The following is a 21,488-nucleotide window of genomic DNA, read 5'->3' as shown; positions in this document are numbered from 1 at the left end:
GGCAAGTGCACAGCTCTCAGGAATTTCTGTTAGGGATGCAGTTGCCCTGGCTAGGCTGCAGACTAACTACCTACCTTAAATGTCAGGTCCCCAGCCTGCTGAGCAGCGAAGTCCCCAAGAGCAAAGTACGTGATGATTTTTGCTTGTTTGGGGGAGGCTTGTTCCTGCTTTTCTTCCTCATCTCCTTCTGATTCTTCTTCCTCTCCACCGGTTTCTTCAGTTTCTTCTTCATCTTCTTCGGTCAAGTCCTCATCCTCTTTGTCACTGTGTGCCTCATCACTACAAGAAACAAGTCTATCAGTGGGATACGTGATGTCACATCCAGGCACAGAGTGAGCAGAGAAAGCTTGGATGGACAAAAGCTGCTCCATATTTGGAGCTAGAAGGAAAAAGACGTAGTAGAAGAATGTGGATGAGAGTTTCCACCATCGAGTTGACCTCTAGTTGGCTAGAAGGACTGGGGGTGAAGAAGCTGAGGCGCTAGACTGTCTTCCAGCCCTGGAGTCGCCCTGCATACACTGCTCAAACATCTTCATACAGTGCTCGCAGCATGGGCCCTGTGTTTCAATTCTGCCTCTACCCATCCTTCCTTGAACAATCTTGGGCTAGATTAGTTGGTTTTGTGTTTGTAGTGCTGGGAATAGAATCAAAGGTCTTACATATTTTAGGAAAATGTTCTACTAGTAAGTCACAACCCCAGTCCATGGCCACTCACAATCCTCTGGCCTTAGTCTCCCAAGTGTGGGGTTACAGATATGTGCTACCGTGCTCAGAAAGAGCTGCAATTATTTCTCGTAAGAAAAAAAAAGAAACCATGACTTTTGTCTTTGTTGATCTGACCCATTGCTTATCTGTTCTCATTTTCATGGCCTTTTTTGTTCCTTTCTTGAGTTTATTTGGCTCCTTCCTTTCTTCTTCGGCTTCTTAATTTGGAAGCTCTAACTGCTGATTTTCAATCTTCTTTCCAAACTACTCATTCCAAGCTAAGCGTTTCCCCCTAAGCACCACTTCGGCTGTAAGTCACGTGCCACATTCATTTTTATTCCCACCATGTTCTAATTGTCACTGCAATATTTTCTTTGGCTCATGAGTTATATTTGTTTGATTTAATTTGCAAACATTGGTGATTTCTACTTTTTTGTCATTGAAATGTAACATAATTCTAAAATTTTAAACAACACCCATGACATAGATTCAGTTCTTTGAAACACAGTGACAAGTGTTTGGGGCACCTGTGGTTCACCCAATTCACAAGCGATGGATCCTGTGCATTGCACTTTGTTGGGCACTGAGTTTCAGAGCAGCACGTGAACGCTTGCCCAATGGGTCTCCGTGAGACAAGGCTGGTGGAGACTCTCGGTCTCTCACTCAACAAGGATCAGCGGCCCTCGAGACAGCACAGTATGCTGGGACCTGCATGCTCTCTTCTCTCCCACAATACTGATGATTCTCTTGGCAGGCTTTTTTGTTTGTTTGTTTGTTTGTTTTTAGTTTCACTTCATCAGTCACGCATGAAACAGATGTGATCACTCCCAGAAACATTTTTTTATTCTCAAATGTTTTCCCTAAAGTTTTTTGGAAACTGATGCTTCTCAGGTTTCTTTCTTTCTTTTTTTCCCCAGGTTTCTTATCTATAAACACCAGCTGTCACCCCAGACCCTGGGAACTTTTCTGATTCAGTGCAAGTAGGACAGGGGAAATAAAAGTTAACGGGCACATATAAGGAAGTGACACAGGGGACATTAACTATGTCTCTTAATTTTGGGGAAAAACATTAAGATGGAAAAAAAAGTGCCTTATCAAAGCTCACCCTCTGTAGAAAGCTTAGGCATGTAGGACCCTTTTGTAGGACAAGGCAACAGTTGAAAGCTTACGAGCTAACTGTATGCAAGCAGCTTATGGTAAATTACCCCCATTTCTGTAAATATGCTTTATTAAGCTTTGAATGATATTGTTGTTCTTGGGAATGTGTGCTCATGTCTATTCCATGATGTGCCTGGCTTGATATTTGGCCAACCTAACAACATGCTGGGTATTGTTTTTGATTTAAAAGTTGTTTGCCTGTAAAAGATGAGAAAAAACATATTTGTTTTTACTGGAGGTTAATGCTGGAGGGTGGGAAAAATACACTTATTTTTGAAATATAAAAAAGATGGTTTGAGCAGGGCGGTGGTGGTGCATGCCTTCAATCCCAGCACTCGGGAGGCAGAGGCAGGCGGATCTCTGTGAGTTCGAGGCCAGCCTCGTCTACAAGAGCTAGTTCCAGGACAGAAACCAAAAAAAGCTACAAAGAAACCCTGTCTTGAAAAATCAAAAAAAAAAAAAAAAAGATGGTTTGAGCTATTTGGGGCTGGCCACTTGTGCCAAACTCATCTGGTGGTTGGACACTTCTTCTTTGCACCGATGCCTGTTCCTGGTCTCAGGACCTGAACCCCACTGTGGTGGGGTCAGCAGCGCATTGTTTCCTTGGGCACAGAGGTCTACACCCATGTTATCGGTCAAGGTTGCTGAGAACCAGGGATTAATCTGCTGACCTACACACAGTCCTGGCAACCCTGGCTTTAGACATTCAAGTCTAGGTTATTAGGGTTTTTCCCCTACTGAATTTACTCTTCTATAAACACAAAATGTCCTTTGTTTGTAGTAAACACTTCAGACCTAGATGTCTACCTTGCCCGGTTAAGTAATTAACTGCCTTACTTAGCTTTTCTTAGTATTTGCATGTAATATATCTTTCCACTTTTCCTTTTGAAGTCATCTATAATTTGTAACTAGTGTATAACTCTTATTATCAGTACACATATGTAGGTCTACAGAAAAACAATACAAAACAACCCCAAAGCCAAGGCCAACCTGACGATCTCTTTTTTAAGTGGAACACTAGTCCACTCACCTTTGCGCTAGCTGTCTAAGTGGCCACCTTATGTCTAAGCATGCTACCCTTTAGTTTACTTTTGTCTCATATGCACTTTTTTTTGTCTCCTTTTCTTTTAAAAACTTGTTTATTAATTGTTAGCATTCCACCTTTTTGTTTATATGTTTTACTAATGTGTGTATCATAATGTAATCTAAACTATCATAGTCTTATCTGCATTAATGTTTTATCATCAGCAAAAATAAAAGAATCTCAAGCTGATAGAATTACAGTCAACTCCTTTGTACCAGAGTTGTGCTCCTACAACACATGGCCAATCCTCACTAGCTTTAGCTTCCACATCTGTGCATCTGTTCACTTGCTAAAATAGAACGAGCATGTGTAGTACCTATGTGCTCAGCTGTGGACATTCCCAAGGCAGCAGCAACTACGAGCGAACAGTGCACAGTTCCACCTCTGGCTGACCATAGCCACATCGTCTTCTCCTTCGGCTTTCCTTGGGTGAACAGGTGCCCTTGCAGTCTGCTTAGCATTATGTCTTCTTCCTTTTTGTGGTATCACTGTGTTTGCTGCTTAAATGTCTCCACAACGGGCTACCAGAGTGCTCGGAGAGTTTCTAAGTATGAGAAAGCTATGTTTGCCTTCAGAGAGGTATAAGGGTTAGGTAAGACATTTCATGTGTAAATTACAGTTCTGTTGGCTATGGATTCAGGTTAATGAATCTGTGTGTGTGTGCAAGCGCATGCTCACATGCTATGTCTTTAGACAGAAACACATGTAAACAATCCTGTGTATTACCCTGTTGTTGAAAACAGTGTGGCTAGAAGCTTACAGGAATCTAAACCTATAAATCCCATGGGTATAATTACTTAGTAATCTCTAAGTCAGTGTCCTTAATAACTTTATAGAACATAACTACTGCAAATAACAAGACTTGACTATCGTGATTCTAATTTTATGTCAATTTGAAATAAGTTAGAGTCATCTGGGAGGAAGATTAGGCTGTAGGTGGCCAGGCATGATGGTACACACCTTTAATCCCAGCACTTGGGAGGCAGAGACAGGCGGATCTTTTGTGAGTTTGAGGCCAGCCTGGTCTACAAGAGCTAGTTCCAGGACAGGCACCAAAGCTACGGAGAAACCCTGTGTCAAAAAACCAAAACCAAAAACCAAAACCAAAGTCAAATCAAAACAAAACAAAAGATTAGGCTGTAGGCAAGCCTGTAGAACATTTTTTTTTAATGAGTGGTAAAGGGCTAGTCCACTGTGGCTGGGATCCACTGCCTAGCCTTAACAGTTGTTTCTAATGGGAGCAGAAACACAACACTGGCTACTCTGTCATTCTCAATATTAGAAAGAAAAAAAAATCCTAGAATGTTTGCAAGTATATCCATTGTTCTACCTAGAGTTCAGTTTAAAAGGCTGGAGAACAAGCTGGGCACGGCGGCGTATGCCCATCATCCTAGCCCTGAAGCAGCTGAGAAAGGAAGACCACAAATTCAAGCCCACCCTGAACCACACAGCAAGACACCGGAGCAAAGAGTTGAGGAATAGCATTTGAAGAGGCTCAAAATTGATTTTTTTTTCTCTCCACAACTGGGTTTGTTTATATCTACAGGGCTTTTGTTCTGTAATTTGTAAAAACTATTATTAATGTTCTTTCCAACAAAAACAAAATACATGTTTCTGCTTTCAATGTTCCAACAACATTCACATTTTTTGAAAGAGGGGGTCATGTAATCAGACAACCTAAACCACTTTCCTTGTTTGCATCAAGCCTCACTTTAAGGTGGCGTGCGCATTTCCTAACAGTGGTTTACTTAGCTCTTCAGCTCTCCAGTCTACTGCTCCAACTAGAATACAGTCTGAGGGCAGAGACTAGGATGCCTTTTAGCATCGCTCACAGGAACTAAGACATTCTGGAATCCACAACACACACATTTAATTGCCTGTAGTGTTTTTGACATTTTTTGTTCTTGCTGCTGTATGTCTCTATTCCTAACCAAATATATATATATATATATATATATATATATATATATATATATATATATATATATATATATATAACTTAAGGAGGAAGGGAGCATACTTGAGAGTGTCCTTCTTGCTGACGCCCACAGCAAGCTCCTGCAGCTGGCAGGTCAGTTTCTCCAGAAGACTGTACTCTTCCTCCTTTCTCTTCTCATAGTTCCCGACAGGTGCAGATTCATCAGCCTGTGAGAGAACAGGGACCTGACTCATTGGAAAACCAACCCCAGGTTTCCTAAATATATTTAATTTAAAAGGACAACCACAGGGCTAGAGAGATGGCTCAGTGATTAAGACTGCTTACTGCTCTAGAAGAAGAAACAGGTTTAATTCCCAGCACCCATGTGACAGCTAGCAACTGCCTATACTTCCAGTTGTAAGGGATCCAATGACCTCTTCTGGTACCCAAGGGAACTACAGACATAGCAACACATATAGCCAGGCAGGCACACATTCATACACATAAAAAAATCCTTACAAAATAATAAAAGAAGCAAGTTGTTGTGATGTATACCTTTAATCCCAGGACTCAGTGGGCAGAGGCAGGGGGACTCTGAATTTGAGGCCACTCTGGTCTACAGAGTGAGTTCCAGGATGTCCAGAACTATATAGTGAGACTCTGTATCAAAAAACAAACGCACACAATAAATAAATAAATAAATAAATAAATAAATAAATAAATAACAAAACTCCAATAAATGCTGTAAGACAAGATTACATTTACATTGGAGGATAAGAAAGAGTCTATATAGTTCACTGTTTTGGAATTCAAACCAAATGAAAAATAAAATTATATGACTCAAACGTTTTTGGGTTTTCTTGCTTCCTTTTTATATATTATAGATCTTATATAATCAGCATGAGACAGGTTTTGACAGTACAAAAATAAGAAAAGCTTGTTCCTAAATTCCAACGCTGACTGGTAAAGAAAGGTCTCTTCCCCCTTGAGAGCATCATTTTGTTGTTACGTTTTCTCTGGCCCTAAGGGACTGGCCTGTCTCTGACACTGAGTTCTGTGCAACTGGAAAGGTTCAGATCAGATGGTCAGGTGGAGGACCAAGCCTTCAGAACAGGAGGCTCCACTCAAATGCTCCATGGGGCTTTAGCCCTGACACCATGAAAACTCTGGTTCATGTTTAAAAATCCCAGGACTGCCAAGAGCAAATTCTTGTTCATCTTTCTTTTGTAAAGTCACTGATATGAGAGATACTGTGTCATCAAGAGGCCTCTTAGCCAGGTACTCTCCCCTCACAGAAGCGTTTCTTAACTGTTAACACACAACTAATCCAATGTAAAAGAAAGGGGAACCCCTGTGAGAAGCTGTTTCCAGGCTGTCTGAGTTGGCGATGCTGGGTGATGTGATCAGAGAGACTTAGCTGAGGTCCTGGCTGCTCTGCTCTCATAACAAAGCTAAGGGGAACTGTGCTGGCTGACCCTGCTTGTCCACTTGATGCACCTTGCAAAGGGAACCTCAGCTGAGGAACTAGCCTCCATCAGCCTGGCCTGTGGCATGATTGTGGGACTTTTTCTTTTTTTTCATTTTTCTTTTTTGGTTTTTCAAGACAGGGTTTCTCTGTGTCTCTTTGAGGCCTGTCCTGGAACTCATTCTGTAGCCCAGGCTGGCCTCGAACTCACAGAGATCCGCCTGTCTCTGCCTCCTGAGTGCTGGGATTAAAGGCGTGCACCACAACCACCTGGCAGGACTTTTTCTTGACTGTGAATTGATGTCAAAGGGCCCAGCCCAGGCAAGTGGGCCTATGTATAAGAACAGGGGCTGGATGTGAGCTTGAGAGCAGGCCTGTGAGCAGCATTCTGTTGTGAGATATTTGATTACACTGTGTGAAGATGTGTCACTGTGATCGGTTTAATAAAAAGCTAAATGGCCAATAGTTAGGCAGGAAGAATAAGTGGGACTTCCAGACAAAGAGAGGAACTGGGGATGAATCTAATCCTGGAGGAGATGTCAGGAGACACAGAACAAATCAGAGGTACAGAATGAAAGAAAGGTAATATAAAAAAAATGTGCTAAAACATTGATTAATAAAAGCGGGTTAATTTAAGTTATAAGAGCTAGTGGGAAAAGCCTAAGCTATAGGCTGAAGTTTCATAATTAATAACAAGTCTCCGGGTCATTGTTTGCGAGCTTGCAGCCCAAAGAAAAATATGTCTACAGCATTCCTCTGTGGGTTCTGCCTCCGAGAGTTCCTGCCTTCAGGCCCTGCCCTGGCTTCCCCTGAGGACGGACTGTAACCTTGAGTTAGGTAACTTTCCTCCTTGAAGCTGCCTTTGGTCATGTTTATCACAGCAACAGAAGCAAACTAGAGGAGCAATTCAGAGCTGACTGCATTAGACTTCATCTCTAATGCAAACCCAGAAACTGCCCAACTGCAATTCATTCCCACTCAAAGGATTTGTATAAAAGATATTTGTGATTTATCATACTTACCTTGCTTAATTTTTGAAGAGCATTTTTATTTTCATCTACTGCCTGTTTTAACTGGATACATCTAAAATTTTTAAAAGATAAAGTATAAGTCAGTCCTCTATTGTCAGAATTAGGCAATTATTTTCATGAAATCATTCAGTCACTGAGCAACAAGATGTGCTATTCACCTACAATACAGTTTGTCACATGAAGACAGCTGAAGTGACTATCCCAAGCAAAAACAAATGGCTTTTAGAGAACTGTGACCAGGTCACCAAACCTGGGCTCCTCAGGCCAATATCCTAGGGTAATTCTTCCTATGCCAGAGGTTCATATCGAGCAGTTTTTACAGTTACTGTCACGAGGACAACAAGTCACACTGCCAGGTATGGTGTGCTTCTTCTAGATCTGTGCTACGTGAAGTTCTAGGCCCAACATCATGGGGTCCAGCTAAGCACTTCCCTTCACAGAACTGGCATTTCTCAGCTGCCCCCAAACATTTGATTGTCTTCCTACTTCAATGGCTAATTTGATTTCCGCGTTTACGTTTAACAGGCATCTCATAGCGCTATTGTGAAGATGACGAAGAAAGCTTGCATGGTGCTGAGTATGTGGCTTAGACAGAGGATGAAATATACACAGGCCTCCTCTTCCTAACACAATTCCATCCTTACCCTCTCCACTCCGACACTGACCCACTGACAGCCATATTTTTACACAGATTTTGAAAAGTTTCCCCGCTGTCCCCTCCACATTATGTGTCATTATTATTTTATCTTGGGGGAAAGAAGAGGAGTAGAAGTTAGAGAGACCGCAGAAGGTGGTGGCGGAGGAGCTGAAACTCATGGTCCTTCTCAGCTGCACAGTGACTGGAAGGCCAGTTTGGGATTCACAGACTCTGTCAGTCCCCCTCCCTTCTTCTTTTTAAACAAATTATTACATAGTACATCATTTTAAAAACTCTTTGGCATCATAAGTGAAGTCTGCTCACACTGTGCGCTCATCAGCACTTTCTCACCAAATGACCCTTTCTTGCTTTTTAGATTGTTTTCAAGCAATCAGTTCATAACATAGTCATCAAACTTAAGAGATCGTCCAGACAGAATCTCTCTCTTGTTGCAGCAGATCAGTTCTGGCTGCATTAGCAGGACCTGAGAGTGAGTTTTGGGTCCTCTAATGTCAGAAGACGCTCAAGCCCATTAGACATTTTCAGCTGTTCCTGGGTAAGGGGAGGGGCTTTCAACCGGTTTGAGACAGACAAGGCTTCTTCCTCAAAATTCAAGGTGGGGGGAGGGGGGAGAGGGAGGGAGGGAAGGAGGGAGAAAGAGAGAAAAAGAGAGCACATGAGCTGCACACATTACCTTTGGTAAATATCTCTTCTTTTACTCGGTTCCAGAGCACCTGTCAGTTGGCTTTCAGTAACCAAACTATCAACCTGTGACAAATAGAGACAATTTAAGACATCGTGCCAACTACTGCATAGCCTTAAGAAACAGAATTCTAATAATCTTTCCCCCAATGTATAAAGAACTGTTTTGAACATGGGCATACAATAAAGCAGAATTTTATAGCAAATACTACTACCTGGATTCTGTCATTAACATCTTATTATGCCTGTTTGCTTTATCTATCCAGGTTTCTTTTTCTTTGCAAGTCACCAATACACTTTCCTCGACTAATATACCACGGGCCTCACTAACTAGAGTTCACTGCTTAATACAAAATTCACACATGGAGATGCCCAGATCTGAAGCCCACATTTGATGCACCTGAGCAGATGTGTTTGCTTTAGAAGCCCAAACCTTATCAAGACAAACCGCCCTGAACAATGACTTTACTTCCTCCCTAAGGGATCTTCACTGCCTTTCTCCTGAGACAAACCTGCTCACTTTCCCACTGCAAATGAGTTGCCCGCTCAGGGCCATTTCTGTAAAGGGAGTTGGCGAGCCTGGCTCTGTGTAAGCCTCCTGGGCCCCGGTCTTTTGAGGTGTTTCTTATGTGTGCATTGGTTTATTCCTTACTGTCAAGTAAGGTTCATGGTCTTGACTGTACCAGGACTTCCTCTTGACCTAGTAATTTACAAAAACTTCTTTTTTGTTAAGTACCCACAAAGAGGCACAAGTTCCTTGGCTTTTCTACAGAGTGAGTGGGGAAGGCAGTGTTGGAGAAAGGAAGACATAAAATCATATTAGCTCCCTCTTCATTCTTGGTGTTTGGTGCCCAGCAGAGCGCTACTAAAATTCACCCCCAATGACAGGGCCAGTCATCAAAGGCATGACCTTTGACAGATGATTCTGTGTTCTGTGGATACCAGGTTTTCCCTTCAGGTATTGCTGTGGGAACCGGCAAAACTAATCAACACTATCAACATGTCCTTCCCAACACAGTGTAAAAGGGCTTCTCACCCTCACCACGGACTCTTCTTTCCAACCCAAAGCCATTACAGAAAACCATGAGATAAAAACACAGAGTTGTGGAGCCCCGTCCCAAACGATACACGACAACACAACTCCTGCACCTACATGCTGATGTGAGAGGGGTGAAGCTCAGAAGCCTCAACCCTAGAACTACAGACAACTAAGGAATGCTAAGAGCTGGAGGAATAGTTTGTCTCCAGGGAAGAGCACACCAATGCCATCTAATACCAAATGGTCAGCTCTGAAAATGTATACATGCGAGTAACATTATACAGACTGAGTAGGCTGATTTATATATTGAGGGATACACACACAGACGTAACAATGATTAAAGAAAAAGAGGCAAAGAAAGAAAGATAGCAGAGGTAGAGGAGGTGGATGGTGGTGGTACCCGGGAGGGTGGGGGTGAAGGAAAGGGAAATTATAATCTCAAATATATATATACATATATATATACACACACACATATATATACAAATTATGATTATATACATATAATTATAATTATACACATATATATAATTTAAAGAGTAGGTCTCCTGAGCCAATCTGTCTCCTGACCAAATAATCCTGAAAATAACAACTGAGAGTTTCCTGCTGAAAGATCACATTTCCCAGCTTCCCCTGTGGCCTGCGTAAGTGGCCACATGCCACTTGACGTGGGCCTATGACCATCTTCTTCTGTAGGTCACACATGAATGACCAAGATGCCCCCTAGCTGTGAATAAGCATGGTCCCGCCTAAGACCAGTCCAAGTCGATCCTTCCACCTTCCATGGCTCTACAGCTGCTTTAGATCACCTAACAAAATGATGCCGAAACCCTGGTTAGGGAATCCAGGTTAGCGACCTACTAGCCACTCAAGGTCACCCATGACCAAGCCTCCCTGGCTCTCCTATGCTCCCTGGCCCCAGGAGAAGGGTCACCTGCTTCTCTCAAGATGTCTTTCCTTTCCACTCTCTGTCTCTTCCCTTTTTCTCTCACTTTACTGACAACCCCTACCCAGGTGTTAGGTCATTTTGAGACGTGGAGAATGCTCTGAGTGATTGGATATTGATCCGTTTTTGCTTGTGTCCCCTCATCCATTCCAAATTTCCTATAGAATTGAAACTGACAATTCTCCTTCAACCTTCAATGTAAATCTGGCTCCATATACATTGGATAAATGGCCATTGCTGACCCAAATTTGGAACTTTTGAATTTCAATATCTAAACTGATTTAAACAACTCCATAAAAGGGAATGGTAGTGTGGTCAAGGCCTCCTCCCCCACAAAACTCCCAGCTCATGTAAATCTCTCTCAAGGCTCTGGCTTAAAACCACACCCAGAGCCCAAATGCCCACCGTTTCTGCCGAGCCTCCAAACTTGCATCTTTACAATTGTTCCTGATATAACATGGAATTCTTTTGCCTTATGCTTTTTCCTCCTCTACTTGTATGTCTGCTTAAGTCTGGAAAATCCTATTTGCATCTTGCTTGTAACAGCTAAGGGGTAAAAGCACCTCAGGTTGTCTGTCCATCTGCAGACACATACAAACGGCTATGTAGATGTATGTCATTGGGTCAGTCTTACAAAGAAAGATTCAAATGTCTTTTGGGTATGGATAATATCAAAAAAATGGTTTTATGCATTTATTCTACTGAGAAGCTTGGCTCTGGAGTTGGAATTTGGCTCATCTACTCCAGACCCAAGTTTTGTTGTTGTTATTTTTAAATTTCCTCCAAAGCCTCTATCCTGGGTCAGAGAGGCCACCTGATTCTGTGACAGGGAAAAGAGAGGAACCCAGAACAGCTGGGAAAGGACACTTTGCATTCCTGGAGAGGTTACAAGCGACAAGGTGAGTAACTCTGAATTCTCCCCACTTTTCCGTACTTTTGTTTACTATCTTTAAAACTTTTGGTGAAACTTTAACTTTCTGACTGTGCTTTATGGAGAATGTTTAGATAATCTTTTCTTCTTTTTTTTTTTTTCTTTTTGGTTTTTCGAGACAGGGTTTCTCTGTGGCATTGGAGCCTGTCCTGGAACTAGCTCTTGTAGACCAGGCTGGTCTCGAACTCACAGAGATCCGCCTGCCTCTGCATCCCGAGTGCTGGGATTAAAGGCGTGCGCCACCATCGCCCGGCTGTTTTTCTTGATTTGCTATAGCATACTATGTATGCAACCATCTTGGCTGGTGACGTCATCAGGAAGTGAACATGCTGTGTAACTTTACCACCATCTTGGTTAAGGTGATCATGTGATGTCCTTCTACTTATTACTGTATCCCTTTTTACTAAGGACACAGCACCAGGCTCCTAAGATGGTTTGTTTTAAAACTGGGTGATACAGAAAAAAACCGTGATAGTTTTGCTATCTTTGTTAAGCTTTAGGTATTTGGTGAAACTGAGTCATATAAGAAAACTGGCATTTTATAAGCGTGCACTATAAAAAGATCATAACAATGAGGTCCTCAGTCTCTCTGTGGACTGTATTTATGGTTAAAGTTCAAGAATTAAAAATTTTAAGGTTCAAACTTTATAACAGATAGTTATAACATTTCAATCTTATAAAAGTTACTAACTTATCATATATTGTTGAAGATAATTAAAATATACAAATTAATTGTCAGTTATTCTTATTACAAATGTAATTCGTTTCCAGAAGCCAGCTTGGAGGTAGAGCCCAATTTTATCTCCCACCATGGGGTGTTCTGTGTGTGTTGTCAAAATTAAGCCTAAAGCAAGTATGGCAACAGCAAACAAGTTCGAGGTAAACTTAAAAGTTTGTTTAATGTAAAATGATATTTAAAATATGGTATATAAAATTGGTTATGAAAAATTGAATGTTTAAGTTAAATGAGTTGTATTTATAATACACTTGCATGGCAGGACGTCCATGCTCAAGAAGTTCCCTTGAATGGAGCACAGGTCATCCCAGCAAAGTAAGTCGCATGCTGGGAAATAAGACTTGCCAGAAGCCTGCTGCTTCTGCCTCTGGCTGCACAGGTCTAATCAGTTTCGGCCATGTAGGCCAAATCAGAGTGAAAACAAATAAAGATATCCTTATGAAAAAGTGAGTTACTCCTCATGACTCATATGACACAGGATGGTTTTTCTGGCTCAATGGAAGATCTCAGTTTACACTCATACCCTAAATGTCTCAAACAACAGAGAGGAAAACCGCAATTACTCTGCCCTCACTGTCTTCCTAACTGACATAGGAGGATACTGTGTCCAGGGAACCTTGGACATAAGCCACCGCCCGGCTGGTAATGAACCTATATTACCCATGCCCATGCCCTTTACCCTGGTATTCAGTTCCTCTTAGCAAAGGATGATTCCGGGGTCCACACCCTAATCACCCATGTTGTCTCATTAGAGGAGGAGGCCAAATACTCTATCGTCAAAATCACAGCTTGGACTATCCAAGCGGTGTCTCTGACAGTTGGTTTTGTTGGAGTTACTCTTGGAATGTGTTCTCAGGCTCCTCCCAGGAGTAGCGGCTAGGAGTGAATGGATTTCAGCTTTGGGTATTCAAAGGCCTCTATGGAAACACATTTCTCCAGGTGCAGCTTGTCCTTGTGATTGTGTACAACCTGAACTCCTGAGAACTTTCCTCACGTGACCTTTCTGAACCCCACAGAGTATAAACTGTCTGGTGTTCTGAATGAAGTTGGCTATGGCGTGAGACTCTAGTCCACCTGAGTTATTGGTTCCATTCTCCCAGGTCCCACTGCCTCTAGAGTGGAAACATACATATTTAAGGATGATGTTTAAATACACATAAACATTGAAGTTCAGGTTAATCATATCTATATCCTCAAAAGTATTTCTTTATGATGAAAACATACAAAATTGTGCACTTTTAAAACAAAAGCCCAAAACTGTGTGACCTGTGAACTCCAGTAAGTCTCTCAATCTGTTAGAGATTATTAAATAAATTATTTAGTGAAAAAAATTCTTGGTAATAGACTACATGCCTTTAATTCCAGCACTTAGGAGGCAAAGGCTGGAGGATCTCTGTGAGTTCAAGGCTAACCAGGTCTATCTATTGAGTTCCAGATCAGCCAGAGCTACATAATCAAACTAAGATAAAATAAGAATTTCTGAAAACAAATGAACAATCCATTAATTGTAATTTATTTGGTTATTTTATTACTTCTTTTATTTTTTGAGATTATAATATAATCACAGCATTTCCCCCTTTCCTTGGTTCTTATTTTTAAGAGTAACAGGAATTTAGTGCCTTGAAAAAATTATATAAAGGCAAACAATAACCATCAGCAGTTTGCCCTATATACTATTCTGTCCTGCTTCCTTCTATACCTGTCTACTATACATAGCAAATGTTATTGAAATAGTGTGTATTCCATTTTACATTCTTTTTCCTTTTCATATTTACTTATTTTATGTGTATGAGTATTTGCCTTCATGTGTGCCTGTGTACCTGTCAGAATCAGGCATCAGCTCCTCAGGAGTTAGACAGCTGTGAGCCACCGTGCGGGTGCTGGGAACTGTATGAGGGGCCTCTGGAAGAGAGCAGCCAGTTTTCTCAGCCACTGAGCCATTTCTCCAGCTCCTTAGATTCTTTTTCTTTTCTTTTCTTTCTTTCTTTTTTTTTTTTTTTTTGGTTTTTTGAGACAGGGTTTCTCTGTGGTTTTGGAGCCTGTCCTGGAACTAGCTCTTGTAGACCAGGCTGGCCTCGAACTCACAGAGATCCGCCTGCCTCTGCCTCCCAAGTGCTGGGATTAAAGGCGTGCGCCACCACCGCCCGGCCTAGATTCTTTTTCTAACTTGATCTCTTATGACAAATATTTACCCCCCAACCCCAAAAGCTCTAGCAAAAATCTCTTATAGTACTATCAGATTCCACCCGACAGTACTAAGTTGATAAGGAATTGGAAATGACATCACCAAGGGAAACTGCGCCTTGTCTTGGTAGCTGTGTCTCCTGGCAGTCAGAATGCCCCTTTGTGGTTAAACATTCTGAAGCTGCAGTTAGATTGTTACCGTTGTAACAGAGCCAAGGAGGCCAGAACACTTTCTCAGTTGCCACACATGGACCAGAACAAAGTGCCCCGTCCTCCAAAAAATCAGACTTCATGATAACCCTTCCATTGTGATTCTGACATTCCCCATCCCCACACACGGGCATTTCTACAGAATCATCAACATAAGTACCTCAAACCGAGAGTCCAGTCAACCACGATTCAGGAGAGAAAGAGGGTCATGTCATCAACATCAATTAAAACTTGTTCACAATCTCCAATGGGAGAAGCCCAAGCTGGTCTCGGGCTCCTGTGGCCCTCTCCAGTCTCTCTGAAGGATATGCTTTATTTTGCTATACAAACTTCTGCTTACGTGTTGAGTCCTGCCACTAAATCCTTCCCCTCAAGACAAGAACCGAGAAGCCCTGTATAACAATAATCCGTCTATGGATTAGTTTAATCCATCCCCCAATACTGATCATTTATTCATATACAGTTTTTTTCCCATTATAAGCAAAAAAATGTGAACACTTTTATATATTCATCTCAATTTTAAATTATTACAAATGGTAGATTCCTGGACATGTAATCAGCCAGGCTAGGAGAATCAATGTTTGCTGTATCTTGTCAAACTGCTGTCCAGAAATGTAGCTTATACACCAGAGTATCGCCGGTTTCATCACTTCCCCAGCACCGAGAGCTTTGACGTAAAATCTTTGCGATCTTACCTCTTTTGTAAGTGCTTGATTTCCTTTGAAATTAACTTTTCTTAAGTTACCAATCTCCTGTCCTTGGCTCGTTTATCGGATTTCAGGTATTAAGTCTATTCGTTGACACCTGTTACACTTGCCTTGGAGAAAGTGATGACTTTCAAAGGAGTGGCGCAGGACTGGGGTGGAACTGGCTAGTTTAGACTCGGGCGGGAAGGATGAGAGGGGGCTGGGGGCTGGTGAGTCGTTAGCTGGAGCTGGAGGTGTTAGCTGACTCACAAGGCTTTCTGGAGGTTTTGTCTCCGGCGGGGGCCGGGGTTAAAACGCTGCCGCCGGGCGCTCGGGTCTTGGCGAGCGGCTGGGATGTGGAGCCCTTCTCCCCCACACCTACCTGCAGTTTTAGCTCCTGCCCGCGGCGCCTTAGCGCCTGCAGCGGGTCCCGCGGCCGCCGGGCAAGCATCGGCCTAGGCGCCGCCGGCGGGACCGCGCCGGTTGCCAGGGAAACCAATGCGTGAGCTCAGATAGATGACGCTATCAGTCCGCGCCGCCACCCAGCGCCACGGGATTCGCTAAACTGCCTGAAAACAACTGCTTTGGATTCCTAGGGATGGAGACGTACATCGGAGTCCCAGACTGCGCGTCTCGTCCCTATCACGACCTCGTACTATTCTCTGTTCTATACAGCTCTCCGACGCATGCGAAACGAATTCTTAAAATAGTTTAATCATAATAAACTCCTTAGCTGCGAGAGCTTTCCTGTGGGATTTGTGGGACTCGTGGTTTCGCTGCATGCTGTAACCCTATAGGCGGTTTTATTTTCGAAATAGCCTACTGTGTAGCACTAAATTCACAGAGATTCGCCTGCCGCTCTGCCTCCCCCTAGTGTTGGGATTAAAGGCGTGTGCCATCACACTTGGCCCAGAGGTGGTTTTAAATTCTTGCCTTTTCGGATATTGCTGGTGTCTCTCCAGAGTTTTCATGTGATCCACCCTGAATTCTATGGGGGTGGCGATTCTGTTTTGTGCAGCAAGCCTATGGGCAAATAGATATTTCTCAAGAGTCCCCAAATTTTGTTCACTCACAGGAAAGGTGGTAGCATTTCCCGAGTGAGACTCAACCCTCTACATTCAATTCCCAAATCCACTACAGCAACCCAGGACTTAGGAATGGTGATGATCCAGGCTCACCAGTGGGCGATCTGGTATGTTATTCTCAAGGTATCCGACTGTTATTGTGCCTTCTGGCTCCTACTTTACTGATTCCAGTTTGATTAAGACAGAGGTACCATCTTCTTGGAAGACAGTTTTCCGGTGTGGGAGAAAATGGAACCTCATACATTTCAGAGAAGGTAGAAGGAAAAGAAATGTTGACACAAGTAATGTCGAAGGGGAATGGTTCACTACAAGGTTAGGGACATACAGGACGTAACAACACAAACAGGTAGTATCAGGAAATAAGATTAGCGTGGCATAGAACACCAACATGTTTAGAGAGGGATGCCCAGAGGTGACACATAAAAAGAGGAGTGTATCTGGATGGTGCATGTAAGCAATGAGAAAAGAGGGCTGAAGACATGGCTGGCTCAATGGTTAAGAGTATTAATTGCTCTTGCCGAGTACCCGGGTCCAATCCCAAGCATCCACATGGTAGGTTGTAACCACTTTGTAACTCCAGTTCCAGGGGATCTGGCATTGTCTTCTGGCCTCTGCAGGTACCAGGTATGCATATGGTACCCAGACATGCACTCGAGTAAAACTCATACAGATAAAATTTAAAACAACAAAAATTACTGCAAATACCAGGTCTTCTAGGAACAGGCCCAGAGGCAGAGCTGGTCCAGTCACAACTCAGTTTAACCTCGAATTTTCAGTTTGGGACAAAATGAAACATACACCAACTAAGCCTCAAAGACTACAAAACTTCCCCTATCCTGGGGCTGGAGAGATGGTTCTAAAGGGACCTGTGTCAGATAAAGTTCTCAGAGGAAAAGGGAGGGGTATTTGTCCTGGTGGGGTGGGGGAGAACAGAGGACTGACGGACTACTGCCTCTGGTTAGAGAGGAGACAGACTTGGCCCACAGGCAACTGGCACTTTGTAAGGGTAAAAGAGGAAACTGCATGTTGAGATGAGGTGTTCAATTTTGACTGGCATGTTAAAGGGGGCTTTTGATTGCTGCTGGACTTCAGTACTTCATAGCTGAATCATGGTAGTTAGTCTCAGGGGAAAGTGATCAAATAAGGGAATAGACCTCAGTGGCTAGCTTTAGGAATATAATCTAATGGTTTTTAGCAAGGAAGTGGGAATGAGGGAGAAGGGCAAGGCCTCCCAGTCATGTAGCCTTTTGAGCTCAATTAGGAAAATGCTTACTACACATGGAAGATCTGGCATCAAACACCCAGCACTTAGGTAAAAAGATGAGGTGGACAGGGCAGTCTGTAACACAAGTGCTGAGACCAGACCAGCCAAATACAAATTCCCTGCTTCAGTGAGGGACTCTGGTTAAAGAACGGGAGGGCTGGAGAGATGGATCCATGGTTAAAATACCTGCTGCAAAAGTGACTATGTATGTTCCAAGTGGAGTGGCAGTCCCTCTGACCAACTTTGGGTCTATACCTACATACATAGTCACACATGCACTCGTACGCATGTGAACATATGTACATAAAGGCACATACTCCACATACATGAGGAAAAAGAAAAGGCAGAGTGCAATGTAGGCAGGCACTTCTGGTTCCCACACAGATGAATACCATCACCTTCCAACTTACTCTACCGCAAAGATCCTCAACTAAGTCTCGGTGAGGAATATTGACCAAAAAGCTTCAGCCAGCTAAACAGGATGGGTCAGCCCTTGATGGACTCACAGAATAAGAACAAAGTTAGAAATAATAAGGCACAATAACCCTAGGAAAATGGGCAGTGGGGTTTTCCTGAAGAATGAACTTTCTTATGTCAAAGTGCTGAAACACAAAACTGATTTTCTTTTGTTTTGCTTATTTATTATTTCTTATTGATTTTATTGAGCTCTATATTTTTCTTCGCCCCTCCCCTCCTCCCTTAACCCTCTCCCATGGTCCCCATGCTCCCAATTTACTCAGGAGATCTTGTCTTTTTCTACTTCCCATGTAGATTAGATCCACTTATGTGTATCTTAGGGTCCTCTTTGTTGTCTAGGTTCTCTGGGGTTGTGATTTATGGGCTGGTTTTCTTTGCTTTGTTTAAAAACCACTTATGAGTACATATGATAATTGTCTTTCTGGGTCTGGGTTACCTCAAAACTGATTTTCTTAAAAATGAGGACAGCACATCAGAGATGCATCTTATAAATAAACAGCCTGGAACTTGGGCACTCGTTATGACTGGCGTTTATCATTAAGCTCTACTCAAAGGTTTCTCTTTTATACATACATTCCACGTTTAGACATAGTTTTTACACTCAACATTTGCAGTAAACTTTCATTCTTCAAAGTGAAAATATCTTAAATGTTTATTCTTAAATATCTTAAATGTTCATTCTTCAAAGTGCAAATATCTATAATCTTTACTTCAGTCATCTGCCATAGCTCCTATCTTTTCTGACTACATCTAGAAAAAGAACACAGAATGGTTCCTGGGTCAGAGCTGCCTCCAGGCTGTACCGAGGATGTGAAAGATTCCTTAAGGCCTCTACTTTCAGGCTCCAGATCTTTTGCTGCAGCAAACTGAATGGTAGGCAAAATATTCATTTCCTCTGGGAGGAGGGAAAAGATTCAAGGTTGTTTAATCTTTTTATTTTAAAAATAGATTCATAAAGTGCAAGAAGAAATGCTTTCTTTCCAGTGCTTTTTATCCATCTTCGACAAGCTGTTGAAAAAGAAAAAAAAATCAGTACACACAATCTTTAAATTCAAATTACTGTACTGTGACTAACGGTAAACCATGAACGATAAGAAAACTACAGATAGCTATGAAACGCAAGGCTACTGACATCCACTTTTTCTACCAACAACTTAATATTTAGAATTGAAGTTTGCAAAAACTTGAAAGCCACATTAAAAATGAATTCGGGGGTGGGGTGGGCTGGGGCGTGAAATACTTCACAGTTGTCCCTCCCTTCCCCTTTTTCTGCCTAGTATTTTCCATTTCGAAGTTAAATGTTACGGTGCAATGCATCGCACGTTGTAAAACATTCGCTGTAACACCCAAAGAGTAAGTATCTATAGAAGACAAAACTATTTTCTCTGAGGTCTAGGAACAAACCACATTTCTGCAAGCCGTGCAAAGGCGACTCCCCCGGGCGTGTGGTCGCGCGGCTCACCGGATCCGGGCCGCGTGGGACTTGGGGAGTGAGGACCCAGAGGGCTTGGGACGCCGCGCGCGCTCAGGCCAGGTCCAGCTTCTTCTGAGTTGTCGCCAGCTTGTCTTGCAGCCTCCGCTTCCTCCAGTCCAGGTAACGCCTCCGCAGCCGATTCGCCTGCCAGCCGAGGACCACTCCAGAGGCGAAAGCCACTAGCACGGACACCTGCAGCGTCCTCTCTGACACATCCGCCATTGCAGCAAGGAGGAACGTAGAGTGAACTACGGAAAGGCGAAAGGATCAAATGTCGCAGTTCTGCAGTGCTGGTATAAGACCCGCCCCAAGCATGAGTAAGACAAGGGAGCAGCATGCTGCAAGACTGTCTTGATTTCTGGATAGGCTCCGCAGTTCTTCCACATTTCTTGTTTGACATTAGACATTGCCTTGCATCATAGCTGAGCTGGTGTCATCTGCTTCTGTTCGTTTTCCTTAGCAGCTGAATAACTAAGCTTTCTAGTAACTTGATTTTAAAATGATAAACAGAGAAAATTTGTAATGCCACATTATAAATGAACGAATATAGACAATTGCCTTTAATATTTTATCCCAGTACACATGATGTTATCAAGTCACTATGTAATCAGCTTCCATGTTACCAATGTCAATGCAATAACCACAGCTCTCATTTTAAGGGAAGAATTCATTCTGGAGCCATTATGAGTGACCATGGCCTGGGAATACAGATTTAGGGTACTCCAACTCCATGTTCAAACATAGAAGTAGTTTCATTAAGTTTTATAGTTTTACAGAACAGAAAAAGTCCTAAATCAAGGCAAATTTAAAATACACTGGCAGTTACAATATGATGGAGGCTTTTCTCTAATGTTGCCTTGACTGACAGAGTCCAGGACAGACTGGTTTGTCTGGGATCCCCTACTGCACACGCACTGACCTTTTAGAGCAGTGCAAATGTCATTAATAAAGGGGGTTAGTATACAGCTGGATCAATACAGATGGAAATTCAGGCAAGAAAGCCAACAGTATCAATAGATACTAATTTAAAATAACCATATTAAGAGAGTATCTTGTAGTTTAATAGTTAAACATAGGAAGGTTTCCCACTGAAGTAGAAGAATGTCCAGGAGCATTGCACCATTATTTAACATCATTTTCTAGGTAGTAACCATTAACACTGGCAAAAACAGGAATGACACACGATACACACTGCTTTCATATAGACAATAATATGATGCAGGGTGGTGGTGGCAAACGCCTCGAACCCCAGCACTTGAGAGGCAGAGGCAGGTGGATCTCTGAACTCCATGCCAGCTAGGGCAACACAGAGAAACCCTGTTTTGAAAGAAACCAAACAACAACAACAAAGCCAACAAAAACACCCACCTCCAAAACAAAACAAAAAGATAGTAATACGGAAACTTTGAAGAATCAGCTGAAACCAACAGGTTTCATATATTCAAACTCCCAGCTAAGAAAAAAATGTATGGGGGGATATTTAAAATAAACCAGAAAATATAGTCTTAAATATTTAAACTAGTACTAGTTTTTGAAAAAACTAGACCTTTTCTTTTTTTAGTTAAGGATAACATTTTAAGACATAGAAGTCAAATGCCATTTAAGACTATGAATCAGTCTATAAAGCAGAATTCTAAGTTCTTCATAGAAGCAGAAATCTTTAGTCAAAACAGATGCCAATTTAGGATAAATAATTTGAAGTTATATACATGTCTTATAAAATAAAGAGGACATACAGAAAATAAACAAATAAAGG

At 42.3% G+C, this 21,488-nt stretch overlaps 2 protein-coding genes across 3 annotated transcripts in view; both read right to left on the bottom strand.

The window, feature by feature from the left end:
• Nphp1 (nephrocystin 1) overlaps window positions 1-15,926 on the bottom strand; it is a 55,553-nt gene extending 39,627 nt beyond the window's left edge. For both annotated transcript variants that reach the window (XM_057781669.1, XM_057781668.1), the window contains exons 1-5: window positions 15,815-15,926; window positions 8,693-8,766; window positions 7,353-7,413; window positions 4,968-5,092; window positions 75-279 (exon numbers count right to left, since the gene is read on the bottom strand). In XM_057781669.1, coding sequence (XP_057637652.1) covers window positions 75-279; window positions 4,968-5,092; window positions 7,353-7,413; window positions 8,693-8,766; window positions 15,815-15,883 — 534 coding nt within the window. In that variant the 5' untranslated portion in view covers window positions 15,884-15,926. The remainder of the gene's footprint in view (window positions 1-74; window positions 280-4,967; window positions 5,093-7,352; window positions 7,414-8,692; window positions 8,767-15,814) is intronic.
• A 2,577-nt stretch (window positions 15,927-18,503) lies between these two features.
• On the bottom strand, window positions 18,504-19,970 carry Mtln (mitoregulin). The gene is made up of 2 exons (XM_057781670.1): window positions 19,721-19,970; window positions 18,504-19,266 (listed from the first exon to the last, which is right to left on the bottom strand). The coding sequence occupies exon 1, from the start codon at window positions 19,952-19,954 to the stop codon at window positions 19,784-19,786; it is 171 nt and encodes a 56-aa protein (XP_057637653.1). The 5' UTR covers window positions 19,955-19,970; the 3' UTR covers window positions 18,504-19,266; window positions 19,721-19,783.
• Window positions 19,971-21,488: the final 1,518 nt, after the last annotated feature.

Source organism: Chionomys nivalis, chromosome 9, assembly GCF_950005125.1.
Source record: "Chionomys nivalis chromosome 9, mChiNiv1.1, whole genome shotgun sequence".
NCBI classification, from domain to species: domain Eukaryota; kingdom Metazoa; phylum Chordata; class Mammalia; order Rodentia; family Cricetidae; genus Chionomys; species Chionomys nivalis.
This window is presented reverse-complemented; position numbering and strand designations above follow the sequence as displayed.

Coding starts and splice junctions, on each gene's coding strand:
- Mtln (XM_057781670.1), bottom strand. CDS start 19,954: ATGGCGGATGTGTCAGAGAGGACGCTGCAGGTGTCCGTGCTAGTGGCT.